General features: G+C 35.4%; 1 protein-coding gene across 4 annotated transcripts in view; it reads right to left on the bottom strand.

Moving 5' to 3' along the window:
- Nucleotides 1–24,179, bottom strand: part of LOC126481765 (protein unc-13 homolog 4B) — a 254,770-nt gene that overhangs the window by 23,407 nt on the left and 207,184 nt on the right. For all 4 annotated transcript variants that reach the window (XM_050105723.1, XM_050105738.1, XM_050105730.1 and 1 more), the window contains 15 exons: nt 22,862–22,973; nt 22,625–22,669; nt 22,390–22,549; nt 19,758–19,937; nt 17,632–17,853; nt 17,270–17,391; nt 8,359–8,511; nt 8,088–8,225; nt 7,590–7,641; nt 5,367–5,524; nt 2,999–3,215; nt 2,621–2,695; nt 2,115–2,222; nt 1,774–1,989; nt 1,360–1,569 (listed from right to left, as the gene is read on the bottom strand). In XM_050105723.1, the coding sequence (XP_049961680.1) occupies nt 1,360–1,569; nt 1,774–1,989; nt 2,115–2,222; nt 2,621–2,695; nt 2,999–3,215; nt 5,367–5,524; nt 7,590–7,641; nt 8,088–8,225; nt 8,359–8,511; nt 17,270–17,391; nt 17,632–17,853; nt 19,758–19,937; nt 22,390–22,549; nt 22,625–22,669; nt 22,862–22,973 (2,168 nt within the window). The remainder of the gene's footprint in view (nt 1–1,359; nt 1,570–1,773; nt 1,990–2,114; nt 2,223–2,620; nt 2,696–2,998; nt 3,216–5,366; nt 5,525–7,589; nt 7,642–8,087; nt 8,226–8,358; nt 8,512–17,269; nt 17,392–17,631; nt 17,854–19,757; nt 19,938–22,389; nt 22,550–22,624; nt 22,670–22,861; nt 22,974–24,179) is intronic.

Here is a 24,179-nt window from a genome sequence, read left to right as displayed (position 1 = left end):
AGGCAGATTCCTTAACTCTAGATTTCGAAAAAGCATTTGACACCATGCCCCACTGCAGACTCTTAACAAAGGTACAAGCATATTGAATAGGTTTCCAGATACGCTAGTGAATTAAAGTCTTCTTAAGTAACAGAACTCAGTATGTTGTTTTCTATGAGTAGTGTTCATCAGAGAAAAGGGGATCATCAGGAGTGCCCCAGGGAAGAGTGATAAGATCACTATTATTTTCCATATACACAAATGATATGGCAGATAGGGTGGGCAGCAGTCTGGCTGTTTGCTGATGATGCTGTTGTGTGTGGGAAGGTGTCAAACTTCAGTGACTGTAGGAGTATACAAAATGACTTAGACAAAATTTCTAGTTAGTGTGTTGAATGGCAGCTAACTAGTTCTAAATGTAGAAAAATATAAGTTAATGTAGATGAGTAAGAGAAACAAACCTGATTGTTTGAACAAAATATTATTAGTGTCCTGCTTGACACAGTCACATTGTTTAAATATTTTGGTGTAGCTCTGAAAATGATATGAAATGGATTGAACATGATTGAGGTATGGAAGATGAATGGTCAAATCCGGTTTATTGGGAGAATTTTAAGAAAGCATGGTTCATCTGTAAGGAAGAGTGCATATAGGATGCTGGTGCAACCTATTCTTGAGTACTGCTGAAGTGTTTGGTATCCATACCAGGTTGGACTGAAGGAAGGCATCAAAGCAATTCCGGGGTAGGCTGCTAAATTCTTCATGAACTCAAATGGGAATTTCTGCAGGGAAGGCAACATTCTTTTTGAGGAACACTACTATGAAAATTTAGAGAACCAGCATCTGAAGGTGACTGCAGCACGATTCTAGTGCCACGAACATACATTTTCAATAATGACCACAAAGGTAAGATTTGAGAAATCAGTGCACATATGGAAGTGTACAGACAGTCATTTTTCCCCACATGCTATTTGTGAGTGGGACAGGAAAAGAAATGAATAGTAGTGGTACAGGGTACTCTCCACTATGCACCATGCAGTGGCTTGCAGTGTATGTATGTAGATGTAAACTGTTCTGCCCATGTTTCTCTATTGTTTTACTCTCTTCTCCCAAGATCTGTCACTCAGTTTCTTTCATCTGTACTGTTACATTTATCTTGCTTGTTAAGGTAAGTGAGCTCTCACTGTATTAAAACACATTTGAAGTCCGTAATATTCAGACCACAATAAGCCAAAGGAAATTGTGTCAGCTGATTAAAGACAATGAAAAAAATTACTTATACAAGGCTCTCACAAGCAGGAGCAAGAATTGTCTGTGTCTTCAACAAACAATCTTTTGTGAGAATGGTAGTAAGAACATTTTCTAATACATATTTCTTACCTCTAGATTATTCTCCACAATATCAAGCATAATGTGAGACACATTCTCCCACATAATTGCAAGGATTCTATCAAAATTATCTTCATTTAATTGTGAATGAAGCGTAATTAGGTTATCATCTAGGTATTTCATTAACCTGTCCAAAGTATTGCTGTCTTGATGTAAAAGTTCTGCACCTTCAAGTAAAAATCTGTGTATTGATGGTGTCATCTGGAAAAATGTTAAGTCACTGTAAGTTCAAAATTATTCCTATCACAATGAACAAATCAAACCAAGCATTAATAAATAACAAGTTATTAAGTTTTATATCCCTCCACTCCACCTTTCCGGCTTACACACCGTCTGTCTTGTTATCAGAGGTATTATGTTTTTATTATTTTTAGTGTAATCCAAAACTACTTATAAATTGTGTACCTTTTCAGCAACTGTTTCCAGTAACTCCAGAATTTTATTTCTTACTGTTTCAACGTCATTGTCAATCACTAACTGTAATGTTTCTCTGCAGTGTTCAGCTTCTGTTTGACTTCTGAAGTTTGCAAGGGATGTAATTATTTCCTCCATACCCAGTTCTGACACAAAAGGAACTATCGACTGTCTAACATAGTCAATGTTATTGATTGCCAGACACCACTGGAGAAAAAATAAATAAATTTTTAGGGTTAATTAATTATAAAAAGAGAGAAATATTTCATTGTAACACAATTAATCCCAGAGAATGGAAAGAATTTAAAACCTATGTTACACGGAAAACTCACCTCATTTGTGACTTCAAATTTTGTTTCATACACATTCCGAATTTCGCCAAGACCTTCAACTTTCTTGCCCATTTTGTCTGCATAATAGACTGAGCACTTACAAATATCCTATAAGGAAGGATAATAAATATTAATTTTGTACCAGCAGTTGTAATAAATCTATCGAGATGTTCTAAGTTTCAAAGTGAAATTAAAATTTTGTCCATGCAATTAAAAATAGAGAGCAAGGAAATAAATACAAAGAGAATTAAACAATATAAGGAAAACTCATTGCGTGTTTTTTAGTCTTCTTGCTGTGCCTGTCTAAAACTCAACGTGTCATATTTATGAGGAGTAGCAATCTGTCATTTTCCTTATATTATCAAAGAGAATTAAAGAAATATAAAAGACAAATAGGTCAAAAGTTTTCTTTATTCTAAAATAATTCACTTTACAAAAACATTCTCTAACCAGAACCAAATAACTTAGGGCCCCTCCTTGCATGAATTCATATTTTGGGTACTTACATCAATTATTTTTGCAACAAAAGTGTAAGAACCTTCTACATCTGGCCAGTTTAGCTGCTTCCAGAATATTTTTATCTGCAATCAAGAGAAAACTAAAGGCATTTCTAATAAAGCACTGTTTCTATTCTATCAGAGAATTTCTGAATAAGTAACAAAAGTAATTGTAGTTGGTACCTAATTTGAATTGTTAATATTATGTATTATTGTAACTTATCTTTGACCTGTCCAATATCAATTGTACAATTTGTGCTATATGATAAAACTGGACCAATAAAAAATCAAATCAAATCAAATCAAATCAAATAATTTCATTTTATGTTTAAAAGAAAAAACCAGCAATACAAGGCAAATAAAGGGATTACGTGTCTCAGTTTTTACCTGATAAAAAATTGCCAGAGTATCTACAGCAGATGAGCTGTATTTAACAGTGCTATCAACAGGTTCCAACTTATCTAGTTCCACTGCCTTGTTTATCCTCTGTAACGCCTTGTATAAAGCTATATCAAGCCACTGAGCAACACCTCGATGGAACCACAGATGAAAGTTTTTTATTTCAAAATCATCAGCATCTGCAGGACATAATCCTATGCCCATCCTGCAATAATATAATTATTAGTAGATTACATAAAACAGGTTTTTACAGTTCAATAATATGAATAAAATGCACACACTATCATTTTTTTTTATCGTAACTTTCTTGCTAAGCCACTACACCACTAATCTTAATTACCACCACTGGTAATTGTTAAAAGAATTCACTGATACTTCAATATGTTAGTATGGAAACAATGAACATACATGAGCAAAAGCTGTGGCTCAATTGTAGATTAATCATGCAGGACATTTGGCTGATTGAAATGTAAGGTGCAAATCAATATGCAACTAAGAATTATGATCATTTATGAAATGCTAATGAACACTTCTGCCTCCATAATAGCATGCCAGCAATCATTTTACATATTTATGGCATATTCCACATCTGGTAGGGATCTGTTACACTTTTTAGATCATTCTAACAAATTTATTTTTTATAAATTTAAATTTTTACATTTCTCACATATTACAAATATATTATTTAATAAACATAAAGCACAGACAAGAATGCATTGCAGTTCCTGTGCAAAAACTGACACCATCCAAATGGCAGCCACTCATTTCCAGGCACTGTTGCAGGTGAACAGAAAAATCATCCATTCACATTACAAGCAGAACAAGTGGAAGTTCTCAGGTAATTACTTCTGAAAGAGCTTCCAATATGCATGTCAACATACAGAATTGTAGGATATGGGCAATGGAAAATCCACACACAAATCAACCAGTATCACATCATCCTGAAAAAGTCATGGTGTGGTGTGGGTTTAAGCCATCGTTTATCATAGGGCCATATTTTTTCGAAGAGACAGGTGTTCCCAGTCCTGTTACCTGTACCATCACTAGCTAGCACTATAAGGGCCTTTTGGGCAACCAGGTCATTCCAGCTCTCCAACAGTGTGGAGGGGACCATTTTTATCCAAGATGTAGCACCTCAGCACATTGCAAAACCAGTTAAGCAGCTGCCGAAGCACCATTTCAGAAATGCTAGAATTATCAGCTGCCACTTCCCTATAGTCTTGCTGTCCCAATCAGCTGAACTTAATCTGTGTGACTTCTGGCTGTGGGGCTATCTAGAAGATGTGTTCAGTGTTCCAATTACAAACTTAGCTGCATTGAAGGTATGCATTGTGCAACACATTCTGAATGTGACTCTGGAAGCACTTCGGTCAGTTGTGAAACAAGCTGTTTCTCAATTTCAACTTGTTGCAGAAAATAGTGGACAGCAGATCGAACATGTTCTGCATCTGTCACAAGGAAACTGATGATCCAGTTTGATTCTGACTGATGCTTTTTATTCAGTTTTTGGCCTCAGGACAATTAAAACCCGAAGTGATTGATGCTTCTATGCTTCTTATGTGGTTTTTTATCTCTGGATAGTTAAAAACTGATGTAACTGATGCCTTTTATGCATTTTTTGTCCTCAGGACAATTATAAACAGATTTTTCCCAGCCAATGTGATATGAACTTGCTTTGGTGGATGGGCTTAAGTAACTAACAGTATCACACCTGTACACCCATGCACACTGAGCAGTATAGTTTGCTTAACACTGGACGTACATCTTAGGCATTGTTGTGTGACTAATTTGTCATTTGTAGTCAACCACTATTAAATTATGATGCTTACAGTACCATCTATTCCTACATTTTTTCTGCCATACGTTTTCCCCCTTATCCAATAATGTTCCATTGCAATTTTACATCATTCTGACCAGTGGTGTTATTTCTACAGTGGTTTGAAAGTTTAACTTTAATTACAATCACCCTGTATATGGTGGTTGTGGATCTATACAATACAACAAATAGCTTACAAACCATTCATCCACAAAAAGTAATACTGACTATCACTTCTCACGAAGTGACCGGTTCCCATGTGTGGAAAACATAGCACCTCAGGTCCTTATATAAAGGAGCGTGTGTATTCGAACAATGGAAAATCCAGGATGGAATGCGTGTATATTCAATCGTATGAATCTATTGTGTAACAATGCTGGCAACAGATTAACATCTAAAGAAATAAATATTAGCATAATCTCTTTTATATTTCCTTTTAGGTGATTCTAATTAAAGATGAAATTCTTTTTTCTGATTTTGTTTCACACTGAAATTTCCCTTGAAATCATTTATTACAGAACTTCTAAAACAAGTACTTACACACAGAACCTTTGGAGAATCAAGTAGAGCTCAAACAATTTGGTGCCCATACTCAGGGGATCAGTATCACCTTCAACAACTTCCATGTTATCGCCAAATTTCAGTGGTTTCAAACACATGCACGCATTTTTGATAACTGGTCCAACTAGTTCTGAAACCTGTAAATAAAATAAAAATGTGCACTTCGTAAAACAGCAGATTTTCTGTAAAGTTCTCTAAAGGGAAAAACAACTGCACAAATAAATGTTCCCATTTGAAAACAATCATGCACATTAAATATAATGTTACTTATGTTTGTTGAAAAATATGATTGGTTGGCTCATAACAAATTCTACCTGTAATATTACTACAGTTTAGTTCCGTGTGTAAAATTTCTCATCCCTTATCTTTCGGTCATGATATTATAGTGAACTTTCTCTTGAAGTAAGAGAACATTACCAGTTTCAAAATCAAGTCAAACGAATGTGTGTAAAAGGCCTCTTACTAACCCTTACAAACAATAAATAAAACTTCAGCTTACATGGTAGTAGAAGGTAGGCATTAATAAAGGCAGATCTTCCTTTTTGGAAGATTCAAATGAACAGTGGCAAAAAGATTAACTGGAAATACAATATATGAATCCAGATGAAGAGTGACTCAGTGGGACAAGAGTAAAACTGGTAATTAACAACACTTAAAAAGTCTCAAATTAATGGTAAGTTAATACCTGAAGTTATCAGTTCATCTATCACAAATCCTCAGTTAATCGAGGCAAATCGCACTTATTAGCTAATTCAAATAACTTGACAGGAACTGTCACATTTACACCAACATCCATTCAGCACTTATTCCCATTTGGCAAATGGTGGCTGGTGTTTTATTTACGTGCTTTTATTATCACAAGTAATTTGCATGATATCTTACATCTTTGCACATACCTTTTGATATTGTGATCTTCACTTTGTGGCCCTGATATGTTGTGTAATAAATATTTTACCTTTTTCACTGATTTAAGAGAGACATTTAAAAGGTGGACTTATATTATTCCTGATATCTCATTATACCTTTTCCCCATTATGGTGGTATGAGGAAATTCATTACTGCAGAAAATATAAGGGGCAGTCAAATGAAGACAGACAGATGGAAAAAAGTAAGTAAACTCTTTATTATTTCAAAAATGGTTGCCATAACTGTTAATACATTTATGTCACTATGCGGTAAGATGGCCAATGTCTTAATGCAAAAATGTTTGCAGTTGTCTGCAGAATCATGATTTTACCCAAGCCACGGTGGCAACAAATGTATTTCTTCAGTGCTCCAAAAATATGGAAATTGCATGGGGAGGGGTTGAGGCTGAATGGAAGATGTGTAAGAGCTTCCCAGCAAGATGTATGCAGTGTAGTCTAAGCCACCTGGGCTACGTCTGGGGAGTAATTTTCCAGCAACAGAATGACATCAGCATCAAAATTCCTTAATGTTTAAGACTGATTGGGTGCTTCAATTTTTGCAGCATCCACATATGCTATGCATGTCACAGAAAGCTCATGAGCAGTGGGTGCTTGCTGTCAAAGAAAAGGCTCATCATGAATTTCCAGGAGCTGGCATACCTGTTGTTTCAACTACACTACAGAAATTTTGCTGTTAAGCCCTCACACATCCTCCATACAGTCCCAATCTCTCCACGTGCGATTTCCATAATTTTGAGCCCTGAAGAAAGACATTTGTGGCCACTATGGCTTGGGTACAATCATGATTCTGCAGACAACTGCAGACATTTTGGCTGGAAACTTGCTTTTGTTGAAGAGGTGTATGCCTGGGTGTAGTCATAGGCAACCGCAAACATTTTTCCGTGAAGGTATCAACCGTTTTGTCTCACAGTGGATAAATGTAACAGTTATGGGAATTACTTTCGTAACAATGAGCAGTTTACTTACTTTTCTCCATTTGTCTTGTTTTTATTTGCCTGTCGCTTAAAAAAAGCCTAACATTATTTTCTATCTGCTGTGTGGGTCTCAACCACTGTAGAACAGTGGAAAATTCATAAGGAATTTAGCTGAGTGCACACGCATCCAGCAACCAATCTACTATATCTTTATTGAGTACATTAAATCTTCGGCAACCAGAGCCTGTGGTCATGAGAGTAGCAATCTGTCCTTTTCATAATATTATCAAATCATTGTACGATGTTTGTTAATCAGAATTGCGTGCTAAAAGCTTTACTGAGTTGCAATGTTTAGTACTTACTTTCGATTCATACAATTTGTACAGTGTCTTTGCATATGGTAAGTGGATTGTCCTGGAAATAAACAGAAGCCAAAATAAGAGAGATTAAACATAGACTGAGTAACTATTTAAAGTATATATACTCAATTCTCACATTAAATTCTCAGCTTTTCAAAGATGAGATATCCAAAATGACTCTAAATAATGTCTGAATTATTAATAAATATCCATTAATGTCATAGCATTTTCCGTACATGGAAAGTTTTAAACCTAACCCAGGTTTGTTAACAGTATTATGACATTTATATGTCCAAATATTTCAGAAACATTTATTTAAATTGTTAAAATGTCCACTATTTAAAAAATGGGGACAATGTTATTCCCTGTGTAAATTCATTATTAATATTCAGTATTTGTACCTAGTTTTTTTTTAAATGTCAACATGCATACAGGTACACTGCAGTGAGAAGATTGTAGATTATCTACAACCAAAATAGAAATGATTCTTACTGTACTTACTGTTGGAAAATTTTATCATGGTATTCAATTGCTCTCTGAAGATCTGTCCTTACAAGCTGTACAATTTTAATTACATGGTTCAGTTGAGCTTCTTCTTCAGAGTCATTTACCTTGTTATTGTCCATTATATGATTATACCTACAAAAATATTCAAGTTATGAAGTCTTGTGCTTATAATACAGAGAACTATCACTATGCTATTTTTATAAACTTTCTTCATTCTGTCTGTTTTCTTTAGTCTGTGGGTAATGTCCTACTTGTGAGAGCTTACCAGTCAGTAGCTCCCTGTGTAACAGCTTGTCTCAATGTCTCTTGTATATCACAATTTGGCTCATCACCATCATAGTTCAGCCAACCATAAACAGACTGAGGAAAAAGTTCAAAACCCTCAGGAGGTTGTAATTCCTTTAACAATGAGAGAATGCTGAAAAGTAGACAGTAACTGTAAGCTCAATAATTAAACTGAATAGCAGTAACAACAAAGGAAAATTTTTTTCATGGATAAAAATAATTATGAACACCTTTGCAGTATAAAAAAGTTTTGTGCTACATTTTTATTATCTAGAATCAATGTTTATAACCAAACAATATTGTATGGAAAAAAATTATAATGTTCTTAGTAAAGATGAATACTACTAGTGAAAGCTGAGGTAAATAGCACAGAAAAATACTATAGATTAGTTTAAGTGAAGTAGCACCTCATGCTGAAAGACTAATACCATAAATATAAACCAGGGCTGAGGTTATGCAACAGTGATGAAACATCTTTTGTTTTTTAGAATGTGATTCATGGAGCTTGTGCATCAAAGTACAAGATTTCCACTTTGAATGGGAAGGACAAAACTAGAAATAGCTACAAAATATAAAATAATAATAATAATAACTGATTTATATGTGACAAGATAAAATTCTGTGTCAAAATGGAGAACTGAACCAGTGGATAAGGCCTCAAAGGCAACACACTGCTTCAACCCCACTATTCTCACGAAAATCAATAGTTTCTACCTTAATTCTATGGCACTACACAACTGACAGCAATAACCCAATCAAGAATCAGACGTAGCTACAGCATCAATGCTGTAACCAAAAGTAAATAGTGATATCTTGCTGTAACACATAAGGCACCGATTGTGACAATCTGTCACGCTTACCACATATGTGTACAGCAAACATGTAATATTACTTTTGACTGACTGACTGCTTTACTACTACTTTTGTATTGACTGTTTACGGACTGTGACAAGATAATGCAGTATATTTGATTAAAACTCTTGCTGGGCTTGTATTACATTGTCAGGGTTCTTTGACAAATGTTTTATTAAATTTTGAGTAATGCTTCCTACGTTTTATAAAAGATATGATACATGTTCCCCAGTACAGATATATGATCCTAACATTCCATGCTTACAGAGTAACAGTTTCTGTGGGTTCTACATTCCATTCGTTTTCTTACAGCCCATGTTGATCAAGTGTTAATATTGTGGAAGTAGGGCAGCCAGTTGAACACCAAGGAACTGCTAGCTGTAAGCTGTGGAGGAGATATCATGCAGTGAAGTCTTGTTGAATATGTGATCAGAAATTTGCATAATGGGACATGAATATCTGCTGATTTTGTTCTAAAATGCTCCATTACTGGGGAAGAAATGTGAGTTTGATGTTACAAAACTTGTTGATATCCAATACATGAAAGCAAATTTATTGTGAAGTTAAATCCCTGTGAATAAATCATATTATGATTAAATAACGAAACCATAAATTAAAGATATCAACAGAAATCACTAGAAACATTTGATTCATTCAGCACATTTATGGTTTTTAAATACACACATAGAATTAGAACTGGATAGCTAAAAACTGTGGGCGTGTCTCAGGATCTCTAAGGAAAGCTCATTATTCAACATCAGAACAATAAATGAACTAATATGTGAACATCTTTTTTTTCCATTTTCCGAGCTGGAAATTTAAACAATGACAGACATAGGGTTCGGAAATCATATACTGAATGTGATTCTGTAATGAACTGAACTCTCATCAGAGATTTCGAAGCCCCATTAGAAGAGAGAGTTGAGGGGCACAGAGCTCTTTGTGTGTAATTATACATGATCAATCCAGCATTCTGTATGTTCTGTCAGAGAGTAAAAGAATTACATCAAAAAGGAGGACGGTTGGTGATTTTTAAGCAAATGCTGGTCAAATAAAACCAGTTAAGAGCTCCAAGAGTGAGTTAAGTATCCTATCACCTTTCTTTTCTCTTTGGAGATTTAGGACATGTGTTTACATCTTCAATCTGCTCATACATATCTTAACACCCATAAATAATGCAGAATTGATCAGCAGAGGACACAAGAAGTGGAACCAACTCATCTAAATGTGCCCAAGTCAACTCTTGGCAAAGTGAGTATGGAGAGGAAATGTGAAGGAATGACAACAGCAACACCATGAATGTGCACTTCTCATGTACAATGAACAGGGCCTGCTGAGCACTGCAGAGGGTGGCTGTAATAGAAATATCACATGAAATCAGCAGAAAGAATCACTTGTGAGTTCCAAAGTGCTACCACACATTTCTGTAGTCAGTGCTAAGCAATGCTCGAGGCATAAAAAGCAACCCTGCTGGACAGTAGAGACTGGAAACAAGTGATCTGGAGTGATTAATACTGCTATATCCTGTCACAGTCAAATGGAAGCATTTTAGTTTGGCAGACATCTGGAGAACATTACCTGCTGTCATACGTAGCGCCAATAGCAAAATACAGAAGAGGTCATGTTTATTGCGGCTGAAGTGCGGTGCCCTTATAGTTCTTAAGAGAATGTTACACCAAAAGATACGAACATATTTCAGAGTGTAGTTTTCCATGTGCAACAGAGTAACAGAGATAATAACCGTTTTTATCAGCATGGCATTGCACCCTGTTGAAGCAGTACCTGTGGGCAAGGGCTTGTGGACAATAGCATTCTTGAAATGTACTAGCCTGCCCGGAGTCTCTGGTTTTGGCTCTTAACGGAGAATGGGCTGTCATTCCTCTACAGACATTCAGACACTTAAAGTGACCACAGCAGAGGTCAAGTGATCATAAAGGTGAAGAGTGCACACACCCCATATTAATCCATTAATCAGTGTCCAGATATATTTTAACAGTGTAAGGCTTCTCAGTAAAGAAGTTGTTTCAATGAAATCAACTACCCTTAAATGAGGTTATATTCCACAAAAAGTGAAAATGGAAGAGTAAATACAAATTGTATGAATTAATATTTGTAGTAAATATAAATAATTGTGGAAAGTGTTGTTAGCTAAAATCTTGAGGGAATGTACGTAGGTTATCACACCATCGATAGTTACAGAAAAACTTGTGTAAGAGCAAAGACCATTGGCTTATGCAAGCTTTCTCACTGATGTTGAAAGGGTTTGGGTATTGGTATAATGCCATTCTTGCCACAATCTTCCTACCCATTGTTTCAGCATTGCAGCCAGTTCCCTCAAGAAAGCTGAAACACTGAATCAGGAGATCCTGGCAAGAATGATGTGATATGAACACTCAATAACTTTCAGCATCAGGAATAATACTTATTTATAATTGTTTCATGGTCCACCTCTGTAGCGCAGCAGTAGCGTTACCGTCTGCCATAAAGGGGATCCGGGTTCAATTCCCAGCATGGGACTGGGTGTTGTGTCTCCATCATAATTTTCATCATCATTGACACGCAAGTCACCTAAGAGGCATCAACTAAAAAGACTTGCATTAGGGTGGCCGAACCCCGAAGGGGATATCCCAGCCAATAAATGCCATATGATCATTTCATTTTTATTGTTTCATGAAGAAGTTTCTGTCTCTAATTTCATATTATTATTATTATTTCTTTCTTGTCTCAGATGTTATGACTGGTTAAAAATGGAAGGTGACGCGGACCTTGATCAAGCGTGACTTCCTTTTAACTGCATGGTATATGTTACATTGCATTTAGGAGCTTTCGGGTTATTGAACAAGTGTCAATAATTACAGATTTCTGTAGTTGTATATATAAGTTTGGATGTAGCTGTATTGCATTGATGTACTGGTGGATATTGTGTGGTATGACTCCTGTAGTTGATAGTATAATTGGTATGATGTCAACTTTATCCTGATGCCACATGTCCTTGACTTCCTCAGCCAGTTGGATGTATTTTTCAATTTTTTCTCCTGTTTTCTTTTGTATATTTGTTGTATTGGGTATGGATATTTCGATTAGTTGTGTTAATTTCTTCTTTTTATTCATGAGTATGATGTCAGGTTTGTTATGTGGTGTTGTTTTATCTGTTATAATGGTTCTGTTCCAGTATAATTTGTATTCATCGTTCTCTAGTACATTTTGTGGTGCATACTTGTATGTGGGAACATGTTGTTTTATAAGTTTATGTTGTAAGGCAAGCTGTTGATGTATTATTTTTGCTACATTGTCATGTCTTCTGGGGTATTCTGTATTTGCTAGTATTGTACATCCGCTTGTGATGTGATTTACTGTTTCTATTTGTTGTTTGCAAAGTCTGCATTTATCTGTTGTGGTATTGGGATCTTTAATAATATGCTTGCTGTAATATCTGGTGTTTATTGTTTGATCCTGTATTGCTATCATGAATCCTTCCGTCTCACTGTATATATTGCCTTTTCTTAGCCATGTGTTGGATGCGTCTTGATCGATGTGTGGCTGTGTTAGATGATACGGGTGCTTGCCATGTAGTGTTTTCTTTTTCCAATTTACTTTCTTCGTATCTGTTGATGTTATGTGATCTAAAGGGTTGTAGATGTGGTTATGAAATTGCAGTGGTGTAGCCGATGTATTTATATGAGTGATTGCTTTGTGTATTTTGCTAGTTTCTGCTCGTTCTATAAAGAATTTTCTTAAATTGTCTACCTGTCCATAATGTAGGTTTTTTATGTGGATAAATCCCCTTCCTCCTTCTTTTCTGCTTAATGTGAATCTTTCAGTTGCTGAATGTATGTGATGTATTCTATATTTGTGGCATTGTGATCGTGTAAGTGTATTGAGTGCTTCTAGGTCTGTGTTACTCCATTTCACTACTCCAAATGAGTAGGTCAATATTGGCATAGCATAAGTATTTACAGCTTTTGTCTTGCTTCTTGCTGTCAATTCTGTTTTCAGTATTTTTGTTAATCTTTGTCTATATTTTTCTTTTAGTTCTTCTTTAATATTTGTATTATCTATTCCTATTTTTTGTCTGTATCCTAGATATTTATAGGCATCTGTTTTTTCCATCGCTTCTATGCAGTCGCTGTGGTTATCCAATATGTAATCTTCTTGTTTAGTGTGTTTTCCCTTGACTATGCTATTTTTCTTACATTTGCCTGTTCCAAAAGCCATATTTATATCATTGCTGAATACTTCTGTTATCTTTAGTAATTGGTTGGGTTGTTGATTTGTTGTTGCCAGTAGTTTTAGATCATCCATGTATAGCAGATGTGTGATTTTGTGTTGGCATGTTCCAGGAATATTATATCCATAATTTGTATTATTTAGCATGTTGGATAGTGGGTTCAGAGCAAGGCAGAACCAGAAAGAACTTAATGAGTCTCCTTGATATATTCCACGCTTAATCTGTATTGGCTGTGATGTGATATTATTTGAATTTGTTTGGATATTAAGTGTGGTTTTCCAATGTTTCATTACTATGTTTAGGAACTGTATCAATTTAGGATCTACTTTGTATATTTCCAATATTTGTAGTAACCATGAGTGGGGTACACTATCAAAAGCTTTTTGGTAATCAATGTATGCATAGTGTAGCGACCTTTGTTTAGTTTTAGCTTGATATGTCACCTCTGCATCTATTATCAGTTGCTCTTTACATCCTCGTGCTCCTTTGCAACAGCCTTTTTGTTCTTCATTTATAATTTTGTTCTATGTTGTATGCGTCATTAATTTCTGTGTAATGACTGAAGTTAATATTTTGTATATTGTTGGTAGGCATGTTATGGGATGATATTTAGCTGGGTGTGCTGTGTCTACTTGATCTTTAGGTTTCAGATAAGTTATTCCTTGTGTAAGGGTATCAGGGAATGTGTATTGGTCTGCAATGTAAGTGTTAAATAATTTAGTTACATGTGAATGTGTTGAGGTGAATTTCTTTAGCCAGAAATTTGCTATTTTATCTTTTCCAGGGACTTTCCAATTGTGAGTAGAATTAATTGCTTGGGTGACTTCATGTTGCAAAATTATCACTTCAGGCATTTGTGGTATCATCTTGTATGTATCTGTTTCTGCTTGTATCCACCGTGCATGCCTGTTATGTTGTACCGGGTTTGACCATATGTTGCTCCATGAGTGTTCCATGTCTGTTATGTTTGGTGGATTGTCTATTTTAATGTGTGTGTTATCTATTGTCTGGTAAAATTTCTTTTGGTTTGTGTTGAATGTTTGGTTTTGTTTCCTTCTATTTTCACTTTTTTGTATCTTCCGAGTCGTTTGGCTAATGCTTGTAATTTCTGCTTCTTTTCATCTAATTGCTCTATCACTTCTTGTTGTGAGATTTTACCTAACATTTTTCATTTTTTTTCTGACATTTCATTTCTTATAAATTGTGTTAGCTGTCCGATGTCTTTTCTCAGTTTTTCTATTCTGATCTGTAGCCTGTGTTGCCATGCTGTTTTTGTGGGTTTCTTCCGTGTGTTGGTTGGTTCTGATCTCTGCCTAGTGTGTATATTTAGTGTAGTGAGTGCTCCTATATAAACCAGTAGTTGTAACTCTTCCAAAGTTGTGTTTTCATTTATTTTGTTGTGTATGATTGTGTTGATAGTTTTTATTGTTGTTTCGACTTGTGGGTTATTTGGCGGTCTATGCAAGAATGATCTAATGTCTGTATTTGTGTCTTTGTATTCTATATACGTCAGATGAAATTTTTCTTCTATATCTAACATGTGTGTCACTTCGTGTTCTATTTGTGCTTGTTCTGGTGGCTGTCTTAAGATTTCGTTTTCCTCTGACTGTTTAATTGATGCGTGTTGTTCTTTGTTTGTTTGCTCTGGGATGTTTGAGTCCATTACTGTATTTTCTTCTTCTTCTGATTGCACATTATTTTGTTCCAGTATTTGTTGTACTTGTTGTTTGATGTTTTCTTATTCTGACTGGGGTATCCTGTTATTTTTGATTATTACACGGATCTGATCAGCTAGTCGTTGTTCTGTTAAAAATTTTAATTCCGGGTATCTGGTAATAAATGTTGTGTATACTTGTGATCTGTATCCAGTTGTGTTGGTTCCTAGGTTTGTTGCTTGGTAATAACAGAACATGAGGTGTCGATTAACTTCATCTGACCATCTCATCCTCTGTCTTTGTTTTCCTTCTAGGGTGGTTGCAGGAAGCATATCCTGCAAAACGCCACTATTTGGGTTTTAATCATTTTCCGTGTGGCTAGCAGTGTCGTTACCATTGTGGACGGGCATAGGGTTCAAGCGTCGTCCCCGACCATGACAGCGCTTGTCCGAGGTTTCTTTAGTTCTGTCCTGAACCAACTAATCACACTAAAAGGGGGGTTAGCCCTGTTAGTGGTTTGTTCTTTTCGTCGCCTTTTACGACTGGCAGAACACACTGGAGGCCTATTCTTTTCCCGGGCCTCCACGGGAGTTGTTATTATTATTATTATTATTATTATTATTATTATTATTATTATTATTATTATTATTATTCTGCATACCAGGTGGTTATAATCAAACTTTCCCTATTTAACACATTATAACACTGAAACTAATTACTGTACGAGTACCAAACCTGATAGCTTTAATATCAGGGACTTGGGGAAGAGAAATAATGCAGAATCAACTCAACTGAAACATCTCTAATGTGTTGCTATGGTACATCATACCATTACATACCAGTACCATTACTGCTACAAAAGGGACTCAGTAAGGCACCCATCAGTATTGAGAAGAGTCTGAAAGCACAGGATTGCATTCTGCACAGCAGAATGAAACATGTCCCTAGGTATGCTAGCTATCTCTCTTGATATGCTGCTCTTCAGATCAGTGCATGTGTGAAGTTTCCTCTGGTAAACTCTGTCCTTCAGGTAGCCCAACAACCAGAAACCACAGAGAGTGAGATCAGGTGATCATGCTGGCCAAGCATTTGGCAACAATCAGCTAATAATTCAAACATCTCCAAATGTGTTTTGGAGAAGTAGATGAAATTCATGAGCAATATGCGTTGGGGCCCCATCTTGGATGAAAACTAGGGTGGGTATGACATGCTGGTGAAGCATATCATGCTAACACTGGCCAGTCACAATGTACATCTTTCGTCCTTGAGCACAAGTCTGTTCAAAATAGAATGGGCCAATGATGAACATAGCCATGAAGCCACACCATACAGTGACACATTCGGCATTCAGAGAAACTTTATGCACAGTGACTGGAGGTGAAGATCCCCACACTTGGCAATTCTGTGTGTTCACCTTTCCCATCAGAGAAATATGAGCTTCATCTGTCCATAGGATGGTCAAGGGCCAGTCCTCAACAACTTCAACCCTTGCGAGAAAGTGGAGAGTGAAGTCAACATGTTGTTGTGCATCCTGTGGTGCAAGCTGCTATATGATATGGATCTTGTAAGGATATTACTTGAGAATGATTCAAAAGACCTTCTGTACAGAGGACCACAGGATATTCAACTGTCATGACACAGCACCTTGCACCGCCTGACAATCATGAATTGTCCAGAGCATTGCCTGCCATAGCAACACTGGTTACATCAACCATCTGTGGTGCAATTGGTCATTGACCTCTTTCCAGAGCGACTCCCAGTTCTCCAGTTGATTCAGACTACTTCTTCAAGCTCTCCTGAAGTGCAGCTGCAGCATTACTGTTGTTTTGATGATAGAGCATCACTGATAATGCCCTGCTCCTTCTGTCCAACCTCATGTTCATGCATCAACAACTGCACTGAAACCAATCAGCTGAGTGAGATTATGGATCACTGTGACTGTTCACAGCACCTGGTGGCCATAGTTGGAACTAGACAGTGGCACCCTGATGCATGGAAATCATGCACCCCATACTGTGGACATTAATGCTATGAAGTTTGGTACTCTTACAGCAATTACTGTCTTATGTTACAATGCATTAAATAGGAAAAGTTTAATTATAACCACCCAGTAATATAGCTTCTGTAAATTACTACTGTAGTGATGATGTATTTACCTAATAACAGAAGATAACTGATTTAATGTGTTCTTATCACTTGGAGTCAGCTTACGTATTTTTCTTACAGCATTGAGACAAGATGGTAATAACTTCTTTGTGGAATCCCAGAACAATTTTGCCTGGAGAAAACAAAAGAAACAAATTACATTATAAAATGTCAACACCACTCTCAAAATACCACCAACCATCAACAAACAACAACAACATAGTTGTTCGTTCATAAAGTGCATGAAGAAATATTGAAAAAAATTGAAACCTTATTTATGAGATTGAAGCTTGGATCGTAAAATTACAAATGCCAATCAATTAATTTTAATACATTGATTTGTTCGTAATTTATTTTATGTCAAATAACTTACATTATCTCCTGATATAATTTCGCCTTGGATTGGTTTCAGGAGCTTCTCTAGAACAACTGCAAATAATCTAAAGTTGAGGTGATGGTCAATATGGACAGTTATAAACTCAGACCACTGAGCTAGTGCCACATCTGCAGGTGACAAGCCACACTGTACTACATGCTGGGTGAGAATAGTCTCCGCTTTCTCTTGGAATGCACCATTCCACTGATAAGGTTGAGTCTATAAATAATTTCAGTTGTGAGAATTAGTATTTTACTGAAACAAATTTTAATCAGAAGACAAATATACCACAGGACTGAAGAAAACTATTACAGTTCTAAGTAGCATGGTCTACTCAATTTCTCTCTGCAGTCAGCAAATATATTCATAATTGACATACTAAATTAAAATACAGCATGTACATTTCTATATACAGTATAGTTTACAGTTTACTTAAAGGTACAAAATGTAAATCTATATAAGCTTAACATTTAAGAACTGAATGCTGCCCCTACAGCACATAATTAGTTAGTACAGCACTGAAAAACACTAAATGCATATTAGTTGACTAATATCTAGCCTTGCACAAACATTTTTTCCAGATTATGGGATGCTGGAAGTGCTCTGGCAACCTAATATAAAACAATTAATTGCAGTTTGAATACATCTACAACTACACAAAGAACAAAATAACTAGACAGAGTATCACTGCTACATCTTATATTTCACAAACAAGTTTTAAGTTACATGATAGTTTCAAGGAATATGATCTGTGAGCAAAGCTACAGAAAGCCTAGAAATTCATACTGCCTGTCTTGTCCACCATATTTCAATTAAAAAAAGGTATTAATCAGTCTGTATGTCATTAAAGGTAATTTATTTATTTTTTGTTATAAGCTTTATACCATTGACTCCAACAGTGTCTGAAGTTGTGAACTACCAGATCACCACAAGACTGAAATATTTCATTAGAAGATGCTCACATGTTTAGAATTTCTTCCTTCGTGTAAGCTACGAATTTTAAAATTTATCATTTTGTTCATGCAAATTGTAACAAATTTAATGTTCCATAAGTACTGTGTGGTTTATGTATCTTCAATCTGTATATACGGCAAGAAACTGAAAAGCATTTGCAACACTGTTGTCCAAAATCCACTCACTTTAACTTTGTGAATGTACTCCTGTTAGCAAAACAAATCACATGCAGTATCCACAAGTGCAGATAATGTTCCAGAAAACTCGGTAGCAAGTGTGTAAAAAAATTATTTTGCTTTAGACTAAAAAGTAGTTGCACTTACATATTTTGATATCAGTTTATACTTGGTGGATACTTGCTTAGATCATTTTTAATTTTTATCATCAGTAGTGGTATATCCGAGCAAATAACGTCAATGTTAATTGAAAGGAGTCCATATTGTTTACAAACAAATGCTCACATGAAGGTTTGGTTAATATGACACCTAATGTTTGATTTCTAGTGCATCTCATGCTGCTGGTAAAGCATAAGTGGAGTGAAGCAGAATCAATTTTTGATCAACCCGTCTTTGCCCAGGTCACACAAAAGTTCTGAAATGATACACCAGAACAGTCATGACTGTTATACAACTTATGTGTTGTGGTAATATTATGTGCCTGCCATACTGTTGGTGGACAAGAAATGAAGTTGAAGTCTTTGGCTGGCAGCCTTGAAGTGCTGCACTTCGACTTCTAATTAAGGAAGATATCACTGGCTAGTTTGTTCCACTACTTTTTTGATTCGTAGTTTCTTATAATAATGACATAACTACTTCAAATACAGAACAGTTACATAAGTGCCCCTAAAATACTTTACACAACAGTTTTCAGTAGGAGCTATTGCAGGTACTACTACTTATGACAAGGATTTAAACTTCCCTCAACACTTGAGCCATTGAGAAAAACTCCTCCACCTCACAGAATTCCTGCAGAACAAGCACATAACACATAACAAAAATTTGCACATACTCTTGATAACATTGCTCCATCTGCTTCATCCGATCTTAGAATATGTCGCTTTCCAAACAAAATGTTTAGAACTTTGATGATTTTCTGAAAATTACACATCCATTGTAAAAATATTTAGCAAAGCAACTTCTTATATTATCATTCTTTAATATGAAACCAACCTTTGCTTCTTCTAAATCATGTAGTAGTAACAATCTTAATAAATGTCTGTGTTCCTGAAGTGCTACCATTGGATTCTTCTCAGCCCCAAAACTTAACTTAATTTTTATGTCACCCTGCTTTTTCCCTTTATTTTTCCTTTCCAAGCTGCACCAGTACATTTGTCCAGAGGAAGGAATATTCTGTAAGAACAAAAATTTAATCTTAGACGCACAAAGTATTTGTGATTTGTGTACCTTAATTTAAATACTTTTATGAAGTTTTTTAAAACAACAATATTAGCAATTTAAAATAACTGGTAACATTAGATTTTACTCAAAATGCTTTGCTAAATATCCATGCTTTATTACTGAATACAAAATAGCAGCTGTGCTTACTTTTGCTCCAGTGAGATGCTTACACATTCTTCACCTACAGCTATAGCTTGATTCCATTACTCAGTTATGATGGACTAATTTTTCAAAATAGCTTTATGGAAATCAGAGGCCGGAGTTACAATTGGCTGGTATCTCAAGACCATGTGGTGGGGAAAAGGAGTTTGTGTTTGTGGAGTCTGTCTTTGCCCTGTATCACTTTGTACATTAAATTTTTAAGCATTATTCTACATTTTAGAGCATCGCCTCAAAACAAGTAGGTTCCATAGTGTGAACACACCATATAAACTGACAGTTGGCGTAACAGTCTTGACTCAAGCCAACTCCTGAACTTCAGTGTTTTTCCCTGTGATTTATTTACCATCATCATAAAGCTCATTTTGAGCAGGAACTAAGATTTCTTGAAATCAAAAAGTAGGCCACTAGAGATCAATGGAATACAATTTTTATTTATGATTGAACTAGTTAAAATAGTGCCATGGACTTTGTTGCAAAGTAGCAGTTTAACTTGCAGCATTTCACCAATTGCTGTCACCTCCTTTTTTAATTAAGAGTAAGAATTGCTGTATCATGCAACTATTCACAGACTTATCTTTAAAGTGTGCAGCATCTCAGTAAAACATTCCTATCAACTTCAGAATTTTAGTTACTGCAGTGTACAAATCATTCAGGATAACTCCCACATTGCCTATTTCTGGGTGGACACCTTTCCCCAGTTTGAGCACAAAGAGAGAAAATCAATTAGAGGACTTTTCACCTCTCATATTCTTGGAAATACAAATCATCTCTTGAGTTGTATGTTTATTTCATCAGTTGTGTTTCTGTTAACACCACTAGTGAAGTTACGCAAAACTTTTCCTGTCAGTAACACTGCAGTTGCTTTAAATGCTTTGCACATTACTGTTTAAACTTTCTAAGTGTGGCATAGTGAGTGGATTTTTCTTTTTTTCTCTCTCTTTTTTGCACATAATATTTTCAAATTTGTTATCAAATCTGTAAGTGAGGGAGATTGTGTCATTTCTAAACAGCATTTTCAAAATTGTTATAAAGCTATGAGGTTTGTCTACATTTGGGCTAAGTGTCCCAGTAGAATCCCCTTGCACTGCATGCTGATGTTGGCAGTTCACTGACACTGGTCATAAGCAATCAGGTGTTACTGTACAGTAGACAATGAGAATCACAGAACCCAATGATTTCTTTTGGTGGAAGATACAAATTGATTACATTTGTTTTCAATATGGAGAGCACCAGAATAATTTTTACCAATCCAATTATTAAGATTGTTGAGATTGGTTGCTAAACTTCATATTTATTTGGTGACTGGAGGAAAACTACATATGTTGACAGACTGACCTGCAGCATTGCCCAAAGTCTAGGTTAGGTTGGACTGTGACAAACTTGCTTGTGATTTGTCAAAGCCAATGCATCTTGACATTAAAATATGATTGCTGTAATATTGATGTGTACAACAGCCTGAGATGCACATTCATCATTGCAGTAACAAACTTTAATGTATTACATTTGATTTTACTAACTTTATTTGGAAATAATATCAAAATCTGAATTAGCATTTTAACAGACTACCAGTACCCAACTTATACACGTCATATTTGGTTCTCATTATTCATCACGCATGTTGTTACCAACGTTGGCATGTAATGCAACAGCTGCTGGCACTGCAAGTGCACTTGCACCTACATTTGGCTTTCAAAAGGTTGTGACAGCTGATAAATATAAATAAAACTGCTTTCTGTGTCAGTCATTTATTTTGCCACTATGCATTTTGATGGTTCACACCGTCACCTTTAAGAGTAGAATTTTTTAGTTCCACAGCTGGTGTTGGTGAAGAGCACAAATGCCTTTCCAAAGCAGAAGACCAAGTGCAAAGCATATTATGTTTTGCCTTTTAAAAAAAAAAAAAAAAAAAACATGAATTTGTGAGTAAACTTTACTCTCACAAATTCATGTCTTTTTTATTTAGTTTGATAGGGCCCTTCCTAAAAACACAATTTTACCAGCAGCAAAATATGCAACATAACTTGCCTTGCACTTTGTCTGCTTCTGTAGAAAGGCATCTGTGCTCATCACTAGCACCAGCTATGTAACTAAGCAATGCTATACCTGAAGATGATTGTGAGACTCATCAAAATGCATAATGGATAAATTAATAAGTGACTGAGGCAGAAAACTATTTGATTTATATGAACTGCTGAACAATTTCACAGTACAGAACTTCATTTAATCTCAATTTGATACTTACCCTTAATGGAATCTGGACACTACCAACTAGTTCATTATCATGTTTCCCGGTTGATGCCGTCACTGCTATCTCTTTCATTAATTTACGTAGCCCTTTCACACCTTTCACTTCTCCAAACTTCATCATTTTCTCTCTAACTGTCTCTGCAGGATCAAAATCCCTATAAGCAAAGGACATAAATTATTTTCTTGCTAAGTAATTAGGTGGCTGTAACATTGATAAGTAATAGACTTACCATACTTCTACAAATAAAATATCTTCAGATGGATTTTCTACTGGCCTGAAAAATAAAACAAGAAACATCAAGGCCCCATTTCTGCCAACAAGACATCAGTAGTATACTGCAACAGTTTCAAGAAAATAAAAAAAGAAGACATTACAGATTACAAGCTTACATGAAGTTTTACTATGGGTTGGACTTTTTTCTAATGCTGTAATTTCTTTTTATTCTAAGAGTGCTATATCTACTTACAGAGAAAAATGCTCTTCCCAAACAGGTGACAGTGTTTCAGACTTCACCGAAGTATTGTAGCGGGCAGTGTTGGCTGAATTTAAGTACAATGTGCAAAATGGGTCACAGAGACCTACAACAAAAAAAAGTTTCATTAACTGTGTCTTCTTGTTTTGTCTTCAACTTCTAGGTTTTATTAACTCTTCAACTGAATACTTTAGGTTATTGGAGGTCAGTCATACAATATAAAATCTTAATTATCAACCTGCATTATTTTTATATTTGTGAAAGTGTTAGTAAGACTATTACTATTATAGAATTAATTCAATGCATTGCAATGAAATGACTAGGTTGAACGGGATGAAATCAATAAAAATTCCATAACGTCAAAAATATCAGTGTAAACCATTGTGGTACTTTAATGTGCAGTTTTAATGAACCTGTAGAAACAACAGAACACATCAGTGACCATGAAAGTTTTAGCAAGACCTGATTGTCTATTAGCAAGACCTGTTTGACTAATAGTTGTGGTAAGAAGCAGGAATTTTGTTTCTGGGTCCCATACTGGCATAAATTTTCAAATGTTGCTAAGGGTTTATTACAATTATGGCACTATTTAATAATCTTATTTTGTGATAAGGAGTAGTTTGTTCAGTTAACTAATCTGAAACATGAATGCTTAGTAAAATATTTTGGAACAGGTAAGAATACATCACAGTGTGAATGCACTACTGCTCTTAATTGGTCTGATAGCATACTCCATACTATTTTGATTCTAATCACTGCATGTAAATTAACATGCTTTTATTTTTATTTGTTTGATGTAATTGTGGCATCTCCATTCATTTAACATTTTTGTTTCTGTCAAACTTGTTGAAATATTTATGGATTCAACATCCTCTCGAACACATTTCAGCATGAAGTACAGGAGAAGAAAAAGGAGATGACAAATGACCACTCAATGGTTGAAAAACCTGAATAATTCAGTGCCTATGAAGGCCTGCATGTAGTTGGTTTGTATAAATCAGTTCAGAATTTCCATGGTGTATGTTATTCTTATATCAAAGGAGCAAAAATTACTATTACTCTATCAATGAGAGTTACATAGACATCAAAAACAAGAAAATTACAATTTTCAACAATAGTCTAAGAAAGAGATATTTCAATTCAATTGCTGCCCTCACACTAGGCAATATGCCTCATTACAGGATATTAGATCAAATCTAACTACATTCTTCACAATTCTCACTTAAGAGATGATTGAACACAATGTTATCTCACTATCACTTCCAGAATATTCTTTTCTGAAACAGTAACCCAGTAATAGTAAATTGTGAGG

Source organism: Schistocerca serialis, chromosome 1 (assembly GCF_023864345.2).
Source record: "Schistocerca serialis cubense isolate TAMUIC-IGC-003099 chromosome 1, iqSchSeri2.2, whole genome shotgun sequence".
Classification (NCBI taxonomy): domain Eukaryota; kingdom Metazoa; phylum Arthropoda; class Insecta; order Orthoptera; family Acrididae; genus Schistocerca; species Schistocerca serialis.
The sequence above is the reverse complement of the archived record's forward strand: the minus strand, read 5'-3'. Positions and strand labels throughout refer to the sequence as shown.